The sequence below is a fragment of the Schistocerca americana genome, chromosome 1 (assembly GCF_021461395.2).
Source record: "Schistocerca americana isolate TAMUIC-IGC-003095 chromosome 1, iqSchAmer2.1, whole genome shotgun sequence".
Lineage (NCBI taxonomy): Eukaryota > Metazoa > Arthropoda > Insecta > Orthoptera > Acrididae > Schistocerca > Schistocerca americana.
Window position 1 is genome coordinate 677,758,803 of NC_060119.1, and position 14,398 is coordinate 677,773,200.

General features: G+C 38.5%; 1 protein-coding gene across 4 annotated transcripts in view; it reads left to right on the forward strand.

Moving 5' to 3' along the window:
- Positions 1 to 14,398, forward strand: part of LOC124608858 (protein UBASH3A homolog) — a 257,494-nt gene that overhangs the window by 67,062 nt on the left and 176,034 nt on the right. For all 4 annotated transcript variants that reach the window (XM_047140020.1, XM_047140022.1, XM_047140023.1 and 1 more), the window contains one exon: positions 3,100 to 3,269. In XM_047140020.1, coding sequence (XP_046995976.1) covers positions 3,100 to 3,269 — 170 coding nt within the window. The remainder of the gene's footprint in view (positions 1 to 3,099; positions 3,270 to 14,398) is intronic.

Here is a 14,398-nt window from a genome sequence, read left to right on the forward strand (position 1 = left end):
AACTACAGTTGTAATTTTTCCCGAAGGCATGCAGCTCTATTGCATGGTTAAATGTTGATGAAATCCTCTTGTGTAAAATATTCTGGAGCTAAAATATTACTCTATTTGGATCTGTGGGTGGGGACTACTCAGGAGGATGTCGTTATCAGGCGAAACAAAACTGATGTCCTACAAATTGGAGTGTGGAATGGTAGATCCCTTTATTGGACAGGGAGGTTACTTTAAAAAGAGAAATGGATAGATTAAAGTGAGATATAGTGGGAGTTAGTGAAGTTTGGTGGCAGGAGGAAGAGAACTTCTGGTCAGATGAATAGAGGTTTATAAATACAAAATCGAATAGGGGTAATGTAGGAGTACATTTAATAATAAATTAAAAAAAATAGGAGCATGGATAACCTACTACAAACAGCATACTGGACACATTATTGTAGCCAAGATAGACAAGAAGCCCACACCCACTACTGTAGTACAAGTTTATATGCCAACTAGCTCAGCAGATGAGGAGGAGATTGAGGAAATGTATGATGAGATAAAATAAATTATTCAGATAGTTAAGGGAGTCAAAAATTTAATAGTCATGAGTGACTGGAATTCAATAGTAGGAAAAGGTAGAGAAGGAAAAGTACTAAGTAAATATTGATGGGGGGAGGGGGAAGGAATGAAAGAGGAAGCAGTCTGGTAGAATTCTGCACAGGGCATAATTTAATCATAGCTAACACTTGGTTTAAGAAGGGTGTATATGTGAGAGAGACCTGAAGGTACCAAGAGGTTTGAGATTGATTTATATAGTGGTAAGTCAGAGACTTAGGAATCAGATTTTAAATTGTAAGACATTTCCAGGGCAGATGTGGTCTTGGGCCACAATTTATTGATTAGGAACTGCAGATTAAAACTGAAGAACCTACAGAAAGGTAGGAATTTAAGGAGATAGGACCTGGACAAACTGAAAGAACCAGAGGTTGTAGAGTTTTTCAGAGGGAGCATTAGGCAATGATTGACTAGAACAGGGGAAAGAAATGCAGTAGATGAAAGAGTTAGGCAGCAGAGGATCAATAAGGTAAAAAGCCAAGGCCTACTGGAAATCCTTGGATATCACAGGAGATAATGAATTTAATTGATGAAAGCAGTAAATATAAAAATGTGGTAAATGAAGCAGGTGAAAGTGAATACAAACGTCTATGAGAAAAGAGAAGCAGCTGTTTAAATAGCAAGAGCTCAGATGAAAAACCAGTCCTAAGCAAAGAAGAGAAACCTGAAAGTTTGGAGGAGTATATAGAGGTTCCATTCAAAGGACACTAACTTTAAAGGAATATTATAGAAAGGGGAGAGGACGTAGATGAACATGAGATGGGAGAGATGATATTGCGAGAAGTATTTGACAGAGCACACTGAAAGACGTTAGTTGAACCAAGGCCCTCAAAGTAGGTGACATTCCATCAGACTTCAAAAAGAATATAATCATTCCATTTCCAAAGAAATCTGGTGCTGATAGTTTTGAAAATTACTGAACTATTAGCTTAATGAGTCACAGTTGCAAATAATAACACAAACTCTTTACAGAAGAATTGAGAAACTGGTAGAAGCCAACTTCGGGGAAGATCAGTTTGGGCTCCAGAGAAATGTAGAACATGTGAGGCAATACTGACCCCACAACTTCTCTTAGAAGATAGGTTAAGGAAAGGCAAACCTACATTTGTAGTATTTGTAGACTTAGAGAAAGCTTTTGATAATGTTGACTGGAATAATTTCTTTAAAATTCTGAAGATATGAAGGATAAAATACATGGAGCGAAAGGCTATTTGCAATTTGTAAAGAAACCAGATGGCAGTTACAAGAGTCAAGGGGCATGAAAGGAAAGCAGTGATTGAGAAGGGAGTGAGACACAGTTGTAGCCTGTCCCTGACATTATTCAGTCTGTATATTGAGCAAAAACTAATGGAAATAGAAGAAAAATTTGGAGTAGGAATTAAAGTCTAGGGAGAAGAAATAAGAACTTTGAGATTTGCTGATTACATTGTAATTCTGTCAGAGATAGCAAAGGACTTGGAAGAGCAGTTGAATGGAATGGAAAATGTCTTGAAAGGAGGATATAAGATAAACATCAACAAAAGCAAAACAAAGATAATGGACTGTAGTCAGTTTAAATCAGATGATACTGTGGGAATTAGAAAAGGAGACACTTAAAGTAGTAGATGAGTTTTGCTATTTGGGCAGCTAAATAACTGATGATGGTTGAAGTAGAGAGGACATAAAGTGTAGACTGGCAGTCAAGAAAAGCATTTCTGAAGAAGAGAAATTTAACATCGAGTATAGATTCAAGTGTCAGGAAGCCCTTTCTGAAAGTGTTTGTATGGAGTGTAACCATGTGTGGAAGTGAAACATGATGATAACTTGTTTCGACAAGAAGAGAATAGAAGCTTCTGAAATGTGGTTCTACAGAAGAATACTGAAGATTAGATGGGTAGATCATGTAACTAATGAGGAGGTACTGAAAAGAATTGGGGAGAAGAGAAATTTGTGGCACAACTTGACTAATAGGAGGGATAGGTTCGTAGGACACATTCTGGGGCATCAAGGGATCACCAATTTAGTATTGGATGGAAGTGTGTGTGTGTGTGTGTGTGTGTGTGTGTGTGTGTGTGTGTGTGTGTGTGGGAGGGGGGGGGGGGGGAGAGATAATCATAGAGGGAGACCAAGAGATGAATACAGTAAGCAGATTCAGAAGGATGTAGGTTGTAGTAGTTACCCAGAGATGAAGAGGCTCCCACAGGATAGAGTAGAATGGAGAGCTGCATCAAATCAGTCTTCAGGCTGAATGCCACCACAATAACTTGGTTGTCAAGGTTTTGAACTGATAATCAATCCCTTATACATTGTAATTATTTATAAGAGTAGAAATGTGTTCACTGAATACTCTTGTGCCCAATTGGCGTGTATTTAGATTAATGTGAAAATACTGCTTGCTTTCCCTCCCTCAGTTCCATTCTGGTGCATGTTTTATTTTTTTGGTTATGACTTCCTGAAAACCTTTTTTTGCTAGCGTATACTCTGCATAGTCTTATTGTATTTACAATTGTACAGTTATTTATCTTTTTCCAGCTGTCAGTATGGAACCACACGTGAAGTCCTTACATTTGACTCTGGCTTACCAGTTTTCTCCTACACAGTTCGGAGCATTGAGAACTTTGGTAGAAAGCCTAAATCCTTGTGCTCCTGGCAATTGGGAAGTACGCCTGTACTCCAGGGACCCTCGGTTGTCTTCGAAACAGGTATTGACTAGTGGATTAATTTAACTCTTTCCTGGCATTGTTGCAAGGTGTCTGTGTAAAGTGATTTTCATTAGAGCATTGAGAGTATTTTTTTAATATTAATAAATTCAGCCAATTTCCTTGAGCATAGTGAAGTACATATTGCATTCCAACTTTGGCATATTTTGTTTATTTATTTATTTTCGTTTAGTAATGTATCAGTGTGGAATACTGATGCCCAGTTGTCCAGATGAGTGCTTTATTTAATCTAAAATCACAACATGTTTCAGAAAGACATGATCCCATTATCAGGTTCTTAAAAGTTAATGTGTTCTCTGAGAATATTAATTGCCACAAGTATCTGCAAACATTATACCATGACAAATTTGTTTACTTGGTGATTATTTGCAGCATGTGTGTAAATATTTGTTTCATAAATTGAAGTGCCTTTTTCTTGCTACACTGTATATTTTTTTTACAATCCAGTTGCATTTTGCCTTTAACAGTAAGTAGATTTAATCTGGCATAATAGATTTCTGTTTTTATATGCAGTACTTGTAGATTAGGAAACAGTTCACATTGTAATTGTTACTGTCATGATTTATTATTTACAATTGTTCATTTTTCCAGCTGAAATATGCATTCCTCATCATTTGAACAAATCGCTCCACATTTGCAGAGCATCTCAGAAAACATAATTACAACCCAACCTCTTGAGAATAATCAAAATAAACAGTAAAAGAATCATATAAAATCACAAAAAAATTATTATATACAATAAACCAAATCTGAAAAGAAAACCCTTTTGAATGACCAAGAATATGTGAAAGACAATTTACTATTTACATTGGTAGGTAAAATAGTAGAATAACATGCCAACAGATGATTATCAGAATGTTATATAACTACTTTCCCCTCACTCTTCCATAATGCCCTCCAAATAACTTCTAAACGAAAAATGCCATCTTCCAAACACCTAGATCTCTTTATCCACTGTCTGACAGCCATTAGATCCACATTCAGATTTCTGCGACCTCTTCTATGACTAGCCACAATCCCATCCTGCCAAATGTCCTAACTTCATCTACATCTACATGATTACTCTGCTGTTCACAACAAAGTGCCTGGCGTAGGGTTCATTGAACCACCTTGAAGTTGTCTCTCTACCATTCTGTTCTCATACGGCACACAGGAAAAACTAGCACTTAAGTTTTTCTGTGCGAGTCCTGATTTCTCTTATTTCATCATTATGGTCCTTTCTCCCTATGTAGGTGGGTGCAAACAGAATGTTCTTGCAATTGGAGGAGAAAACAGGTGATTGAAATTTCATAAGAGTCTATCGCAACAAAAAACGCATATGTTTTAATGATTGCCATACCAATTCATGTATCATGTCTGTAGCAATATTATCCTATTTCGCGATAGTACAAAGCAAGCTGCCCTTCTTTGAACTTTTTCAATGTCATCCGCCCACCCACCTGATGCGGATCCCACACCGCACAACAATACTCCAGAATAGGGCGGACAAGTGTGGTGAAAGCAACCTCTTTAGTAGAGCTGTTGCACCTTCTAAGTGTTCTGCTGATGAATCACAGTCTTTGATTTGCTCTACCCACAACATTATCTATGTGATAGCTCCAATTTAGGTTATTTGCAATTGTAATCACTACGTATTTAGTTGAATTTACAACCTTAAGATTTGTGTGACTTACTGTGTAATCGAAATTTAGTGGATTTCTTTTAGTTCTCATGTGAATAACTTCAGACTTTTGTTTATTCAGGGTCAATTGCCACTTTTCGCACCATACAGGTATCTTATCTAAATCATTTTGCAAATTCGTTTTGATCATCTGATGACTTCACAAGGGTAAATGATAGCATCATCTGCAAACAATCTAACAGGGCAACTCAGATAGTCTCCTGTGTTCTTAATATAGATGAGGAACAGTGGAGGGGCTATAACACTTCCTTGGGGAACACTGGATATTACTTCTGTTTTACTCAATGATTTTCCGTCTGTTTCTACGAACTGTGAGCTTTCTGAGAGGAAATCTTGAATCCAGTCGCACAACTGAGGTGATATTCCATAGGCAAGCAGTTTGGTTAGAAGACACTTGTGAAGAATGGTGTCAAAAGCCTTCTGGAAATTTAAAAATATGGAATCAATTTGACATCCCCTGTCGATAGCACTCGTTACTTGATGATGAGTATATAGAGCTAGTTGTGTTTAACAAGAACGATGTTTTCTGAATCTGTGCTGACTGTGTGTCAATAAATCATTTTCTTCGAGGTACTTCGTATTGTTCAAACACATTAAATGTTTCAAAACTCTATTGCAAATCAACGTTAGTGATATGGGGCTGTAATTCAGTGTATTACTCCTACTTTCCTTTTTGGGTATTGGTGTGACCTTAGCAATTTTCCAGTCTTTAGGTATGGAACTTTCTGTGAGCGAGCAGTTATATGTAATTACTAAATATGGAGCTATTGTATCAGCATACTCTGAAAGGAACATGACTGGTATACAATCTGGACCAGAGGCCTTGCCTTTATTAAGTGATTTAAGCAGCTCTGCTACATGGATGATATCTACTTCTGTGTTTCTCATCTTGGCAAAGGTTCTTGATTGGAATTCACTAATATTTACCTCATCGTCTTTGGTGCAGGATTTTCGGAAAACCGTGTGTAATAACGCTGCTTTAGTGGCACTTTCATCAGTGACTTCACCGTTGTTATTGCGCAGTGAAGGTATTGATTGTGTCTTCTCACTTGTTTGCTTTGTGTGTGACCAGAATCTCTTTGGGTTTTCTGCCAGATTCCAAGGCAGAGTTTTGATGTGGAAATTATTAAAAGCATCTCTCATTGAAGTATGCGCTATATTTCAAACTTCTGCAAAACTTTGTCAATCTTGGGGATTTTGCATTCTTTTAAATTTGGCATGCTTTTTTTGTTGCTTCTGCAACTTCGATCTGACCCATTTTGTGTACCATGGAGGTTAAGTACCATCACTTATTAATTTATGTGGTGTATATTTCTCAATTGCTGTCAATACTATCTTTTTGCAATCATTCCACATCTTCTCTACACTTATGTGATTAGATCGGAAGGAGTGGGGACTGTCTCTTAAAAAGGCGTTAAGAGCATTTTTATCAGCTTTTTTAAAAAGATGTGCTTTGCATTTCTTTTTGATGGTTGTAGGTGTTACAGTATTCAGCCTAGCAACAACTGCCTCATGGTCGCTAATTCCTGTAGTCTTCATGATACTCCCCATTTGTCCAGGATTATCTGTTGCTAAGAGATCAAATATGCTTTCGCAACCATTTACGCTTTGAGTGGGTTCATGAACTAACTGTTCAAAATAATTTTCTGAGAAAGCATTCAATACAAATTCGGCTGATGTTTTATGCCTGCTGCCGGCTTTCAACGTATAATTTTTCCAGCATATCGAGGGTAGATTGAAGTCGCCACCGACTATAGTTGTGTGAGTGGGTTACCTGTTTGAAATGAGACTCAAGTTTTCTTTGAACTGTTCAGCAACTATATCTTCTGAGTCGAGGGTTGATAAAACAGTCCAATTAATAGTTTAGTTTGATTGTTATGAATAACCTCTACCCACACTATTTCGCAGGAACTATCTACTTCAATTTCGTTGCAAGGTAAACTACTTCTGACAGCAATATATACTCCACCACTAACTGTATTTAATCTATCCTGTTGTTTCTCTGACTTTCAACTTTTGTGTCAGCTTGCTGGTTCCGACTGTGGTAGAACTTCCTCTGGTTGGATTGAAAAGTTTAATTTTGCCGGTACTTGATATAATGGCCTTGGACCTTTTGATTATCCTGGTTGTTGTAGTTATTTCTTGCTTCACAATTTCCAAAGATACTTCAATTTTTCTCATATTCAGCCAATATTTTTTTAACTGGTACTCTTTGGCCTTCCAGTTATTCAGTTTATTCTCGTTCATGTTCTTCAACTTACTTGCATCATATCTCTAGCTTTTGATTTTTGATTCCATCTGAACTTTCTACTTTGGTTTCCCAGTCAGTTCTCCAGCAGGTTCCGACCGCATTAACCCCAGTTCTTCTTTTACTGTTAATGCTATACTACAGGTGATCTGTTTCATTTCTTCAATTGTTATATTTGGAAAGTTGCAAGGGCCACTTTAATGTCCTTCATCAGTGAAGCCATTTTTTTCTGTGGACAGTTTTCAAAGTCAGAAGCCCCTGTTTCCTACTTTAGATGACACATGTACCAGAATTTTGTCTTTAATTACTTTTTGTCTTTGGGTCAATTTGCTGGGCATTTTATCAATGACTTCTTGTTCATACCACATTATTCATCAGGTTCAAATTGTTCCATGACTGCAGTGTTGCTGGTGCCAAAGGAGATTGTTTTACTTCTGTTTCACAGGTTCTATGAATTTCTTTACGTTTCATTCCTTTTGATAAACAGTCTCTTATCAGTTAGTTGTAGTTCTCTTATCTTCAAGTGTGTGTATTCTTGCTTCCAGAGGTGGTAAATGTGCTCTTGGTATCCACATTTTTGTGTTTCCAGCAAATAGTATCATTTCACAGCTTTGTGATTCTCTGACTTACAAGGAACCCCTTTAGTGCAAGGTCACAAAATGCCAATGATGTTTATGGCATTTGACACCCTGTATATTGTCTACCGTGCAACCAAAATATTGGCTGCTAATGGCAACAAGGAGCAGGACTGGAGGTATCGTACGGTGAGCTTAGCATGAGTCTAGGTAGTGCAGCTGAACTGATTACTTAATGAGTAACTCATAACAGTGATACAATGCTAAGGTGTTGATGCAACGCAGAGCAACTGCAATGATAAACAAAGCAAACATTTCATTACATCTACAACAACAGTTGCCAAAGTTGACATTTTGTCAGAAAGGAAAACAAGGAATTGCACAGAGTGAGAAAGAATTGACAGTTGAAATATTAGCGTTTCTGCAAGATGACTCAGTGGAATGGGTTGTGTCGTATACACTCGACTGTGCGGACAATTTACGTTAGGAGTACAATGATGACGATATGTGCCTAACAAGTGAAAGTGATATCGAAGCAGGTGACGAGCCATGTAATTAATCATCCTTGTCGAACAGGAAGCCACAAATCCCATCTCCAGTGAAATGTAGTAAAGAACAATCACTGTCCAAGGAGCAGGAACTAAACATAATTACGTACATTGAAGATCATCTGCAGGATAATAAAAAGACAATTATTAACAGAGCTCAAACAAGATCACATCAATATAACCATGTAGTGTGTAAGAAAAACTATGGATATTCAAAGGAGGACAAAGTGCACTTGTTACAAAAACTGATGTTGGTGTGTTTGTAGGATGGTCGAAATAATTTGCAGGATATGCATGCTAGTGACCTACTATGCTATGCACATCAAATTGCAGGTGACATAGTGATTTCAAGGAAGCAGCGAATGATTGCATAACTTCAGTGTTGCAGAATTGGAAGATACAAGACAAAATTGCAAACAAAGCATCAATTTGATGATGCAAAGCAAACTGCGAAGTCGGCCCAAAAATTTGTATATGAAATAAACAAACTTATCCCATCGTTCACCAGGAATTTGTTTTCATCTCTCACCGATCATGATTTGAAGATAAAATACATATGAAAGGAACCTTGGAAATACCAAGAGATTTGTATCAAAATCAATGCCTTAACACATTCGTACACAAATATACTGACTGTTAATCTGCATGGTAAATTGGCTGGAAAGGTATTTATTATGCTGTGAGAAGTTGGGTGTGCTTTGCCCCCAACAATTCTTTCTCTTGTGCGACATTTTGTTTGTAATGGCACTAGAAAATATCTACATCACAACAAGCAGTAGTGGGAAAATGGATGTAAGGGAACTACAGCTATTGTATGAGCACTGCTTTTGGCCAGTAGCTGGTCAAAATAACTTGCTTTTGCTCGGTTCCTGTCCTGTGTATAAAAATCATACTCCTTTAGAGTACACCATCCCTCCCAAAAAGTGGGTAACATTGCAGCTCATATCACCTGGAACTACTGGGCAAATTTAGCCTCTGGAAGTTTTTTCTGTGCCTATACAACATGTTAGATATAGTGGAAATTAGTGAAGATCGGTGGCAGGAGGAACAAGACTTCTGGTCAGGTGAATACAGGGTTATAAATACAAAATCAAATGGGGGTAATGCAGGAGTAGGTTTAATAATGAATTAAAAAAAAGGAGTGCGGGTAAGCTACTACAAACAGCGTAGTGAACGCATTATTGTGGCCAAGATAGACACGAAGCCCACGCCTACTACAGTAGTACAAGTTTATATGCCAACTAGCTCTGCAATTGACAAAGAAATTGATGAAACATATGATGAGATAAAAGAAATTATTCAGATAGTGAAGGGAGACGAAAATTTAATTGTCATAGATGACAGGAATTCGATAATAGGAAAAGGGAGAGAAGGAAAGGTAGTAGGTGAATATGGAGTGGGGGTAAGAAATGAAAGAGGAAGCCGCCTGGTAGAATTTTGCACAGAGCATAATTTAATCACAGCTAACATTTGGTTCAAGAATCATGAAAGAAGGTTGTATACATGGAAGAAGCCTGGATATACTAGAAGCTATCAGATAGATTATTTAATGGTAAGATAGAGATTTAGGAACCAGGTTTTAAATTGTAAGACATTTCCAGGGGCAGATGTGGACTCTGACCACAACCCTGGTTATGAACTGTAGACTAAAGCTAAAGAAGCTGAAAAAGGTGGGAACTTAAGGAGATGGGACCTGGATAAACTGACAGAGCCAGAGGTTGTAGTGAGTTTTAGGGAGAGCATAAGGGAATGATTGACAGGAATGAGGGAGAGAAATACAGTAGAAGAAGAATGGGTAGCTTTGAGAGATGAAGTAGTGAAGGCAGCAGAGGACCTAGTAGGTAAAAAGACGATGGCTAGTAGAAATCCTTGGGTAACAGAAGATATATTGAATTTAATTGATGAAAGGAAAAATTATAAAAATGCAGTAAATGAAGCAGGCAAAAAGGAATACAAATGTCTAAAAAATGAGATCGACAGGAAGTGCAAAATGACTAAGCAGGGCGGCTGAGGACAAATGTAATGATGTAGAGGCACATCTCACTAGGGCTAAGATAGATACTGCCTACAGGAAAATTAGAGAGACTTTTGGAGAAAGGAGAACCACTTGTATGAATATCAAATATCAAGAGCTCAGATGGAAACCCAGTTCTAAGCAAAGAACAGAAAGCAGAAAGGTGAAACTAGTATATAGAGAGTCTGTACAAGGAAACAGTATTATGGAAATATTATGGAAATGGAAGAGGATGTAGATGAAGATGAAATGGGACATATGATACTACGTGAAGAGTTTGACAGAGTACTGAAAGACCTAAGCTGAAACAAGGCCCCGGGAATAGACAACATTCCATTAGAACTACTGATAGCCTTGGAAGAGCCAGCCCTGACAAAACTCTACCATCTGGTGAGCAAGATGTATGAGACAGGCAAAATACCTCAGACTTCAAGAAGAATATAATAATTCCAGTCCCAAAGAAAGCAGGTGTTGACAGATGTGAAAATTAACAAATTATCAGTTTAATAAGCCACGGCTGCAAAATACTAACACAAATTCTGTACAGACAAATTGAAAAACTGTTAGAAGCCGACCTCGGGGAAGATCAGTTTGGATTCCATAGAAATGTTTGACCACATGAGGCAATACTGACCCTATGACTTATCTTAGAAAATAGATTAAGTAAAGGCAAACCTACGTTTCTAGCATTTGTAGACTTAGAGAAAGCTTTTGATAATGTTGACTGGAATACTCTCTTTCAAATTCTGAAGGTGGCTGGGGTAAAATACAGAAAGCAAAAGGCTATTTACAATTTGAACAGAAACCAGTTGGCAGTTATAAGAGTCAAGGGGCATGAAAGGGAAGCAGTGGTTGGGAACGGAGTGAGACGGTTGTAGCCTATCCCTGATGTTATTCAATCTGTATATTGAGCAAGCAATAAAGGAAACAAAAGAAAAATTTGGAGTAGGAATTAAAATCCATGGTGAAGAAATAAAAACTTTGAGGTTTGCTGATGACATTGTAATTCTGTCAGAGACAGCAAAGGAGCTGGAAGAGCAGCTGAACGGAATGGACAGTGTCTTGAAAGGAGGATATAAGATGAACATCAACCAAAGCAAATCGAGGATAATGGAATGTAGTTGAATTAAATCGGGTGATGCTGCCGGAATTACAGCTACACTACATCTATATCCATACTCCGCAAGCCACCTGACGTTGTGTGGTGGAGGGTACTTCGAGTACCTGTATCGGTTCTCCCTTCTATTCCAGTCTCGTATTGTTCGTGAAAAGAAAGATTGTAGGTATGCCTCTGTGTGGGCTCTAATCTCTCTGACTTTATCATCATGGTCTCTTCGCGAGATATATGTAGGAGGGAGCAATATACTGCTTGACTCCTCGGTGAAGGTATGTTCTTGAAACTTCAACAAAAGCCCATATCGAGCTACTGAGCGTCTCTCCTGCAAAGTCTTCCACTGGAGTTTATCTATCATCTCCGTAATGCTTCCGTGATTACTAAATGATCCTGTAATGAAGCACTCTGCTCTCTGTTGGATCTTCTCTATCTCTTCTATCAACCCTCTCTGGTACATATCCCACACTGTTGAGCAATATTCAAGCAGTGGGCGAACAAGTGTACTGTAACCTACTTCCTTTGTTTTCGGATTGCATTTCCTTAGGATTCTTCCCATGAACCTGTCTGGCATCTGCTTTACCGACGATCAACTTTGTATGATCATTTTATTTTAAATCACTCCCAATGCCTGCTCCCAGATAATTTATGGAATTAACTACCTCCAGTTGCTGACCTGCTATATTGTAGCTAAATGGTAGAGGATCTTTCTTTCTATGTATTCGAAACACATTACACTTGTCTACATTGAGATTCAATTGCCATTCCCTGCGCCATGAGTTAATTCGTAGAAGATCCTCCTGCATTGCAGTACAGTTTTCCATTGTTACAACCTCTCTATATACTACAGCATCATCCACAAAAAGCCTCAGTGAACTTCCGATGTTATCCACAAGGTCATTTATGTATATTGTGAATAGCAATGGTCCTACGACACTCCCTTGCGGCACACCTGAACTCGCTCTTACTTCAGAAGACTTCTTTCCATTGAGAATGACATGTTGCGTTCTATTATCTAGTAACTCTTCAATCCAATCACACAATTGCTCTGATAGTCCATATGCTCTTACTTTGTTCATTAAATGACTGTGGGAAACTGTATCTAATGCCTTGCGGAAGTCAAGAAACACGGCATCTACCTGGGAACCCATGTCTATGTCCCTCTGAGTCTCGTGGACGAATAGTGCGAGCTGGGTTTCACACAATCGTCTTTTTCGAAACCCATGCTGATTCCTACAAAGTAAATTTCTAGTCTCCAGAAAAGTCATTATACTCGAACATTATACGTGTTCCAAAAATTCTACAACTGATTTACGTTAGAGATATAGGTCTATAGTTCTGCACATCTGCTCAACGTCCCTTCTTGAAAACGTGGATGACCTGTGCCCTGCCCTTTTCCAATCCTTTGGAATGCTATGCTCTTCTAGACACCTGTGGTACCCCGCTGCAAGAATGGGGGAAAGTTCCTTCGCGTACTCTATGTAAAATCAAACTGATATCCCATCAGGTCCAATGGCCTTTCCCCTTTTGAGTGATTTTAATTGTTTCCCTATCCGTCTGTCATCTGTTTCGATATCTACCATTTTGTCATCTGTGTGACAATCTAGAGAGGGAACTACAGTGCAGTCTTCCTCTGTAAAACAGCTTTGGAAAAAGACATTTAGTATTTCGGCCTTTAGTCTGTCATCCTCTGTTTCAGTACCATTTTCGTCACAGAGTGTCTGGACATTTTGTTTTGATCCACCTACCGCTTTGACATAAGACCAAAATTTCTTTGGATTTACTGCCAAGTCAGTACATAGAACTTTACTGTCAAATTCATTGAACATGTCTCGCATAGCCCTCCTCACACTACATTTCGCTTCGCATAAATTTTGTTTGTCTGCAAGGCTTTGGCTCTTTTCCATCTCTTACGATCTTGCTTGGCACATACTCATCTAAAGCATACTGTACGATGGTTTTGAACTTTGTCCACTGACCCTCAACACTATCTGTACTTGAGACAAAACTTTTGTGTTGAGCCGTCAAGTACTCTGAAATCTGCATTTTGTCACTTTTGCTAAACAGAAAAATCTTCCTACCTTTTTTAATATTTCTATTTATGGCTGAAATAATCGATGCAGTAACCGCTTTATGATCGCTGATTCCCTGTTTTGCGTTAACTGTTTCAAATAGTTTGGGTCTGTTTGTCACCAGAAGGTCTAATATGTTATAGCCACGAGTCGGTTCTCTGTTTAACTGCTCAAGGTAGTTTTCAGATAAAGCACTTAAAAAAATTTCACTGGATTTTTTGTCCCTGCCATCTGTTATAAACGTTTGAGTCTCCCAGTCCATATCCGGCAAATTAAAAACTCCACCCAGAACTGTAACATGGTCGGGAAATCTACTCGAAGTATTTTCCAAATTTTCCTTCAGGTGCTCAGCCACAACAGCTGCTGAGCCAGGGGCCCTATAGAGACACCCAATTACCATGTTTGAGCCTGCTTTAACGGTGACCTTCACCTATATTATTTCACATTTCAGATCTCCGTCAATTTCCTTCGAAACTATTGTACTTTTTATCGCTATAAACATGCCTCCCCCTTCACTGTCCAGCCTGTCTCTGCAGTATACACTCCAATCTGAGTTTAGAATTTCATTACTGTTTACATCTGGTTTCAGCCAACTTTCTGTCCCTAGTACTATGTGGGCATTGTGACCGTTTATTAACGAGAGCAGATCTGGGACCCTTCTATAGACGCTCCTGCAGTTAACTATTAGCACATTAATATTGTTATTCCCCATTGCGTTTTGCCTACTACTACCTTGTCGCGTCTCAGGAGGGGTCTTGTCGGGCCTAGGGAGGGAATTCTCTAACCTAAAAAACCCACATGTGCACTCCACACGTCCTCTGCTACCCTTGTAGCCGCTTCCTGCGTGTAGTGCGTGCCTGAC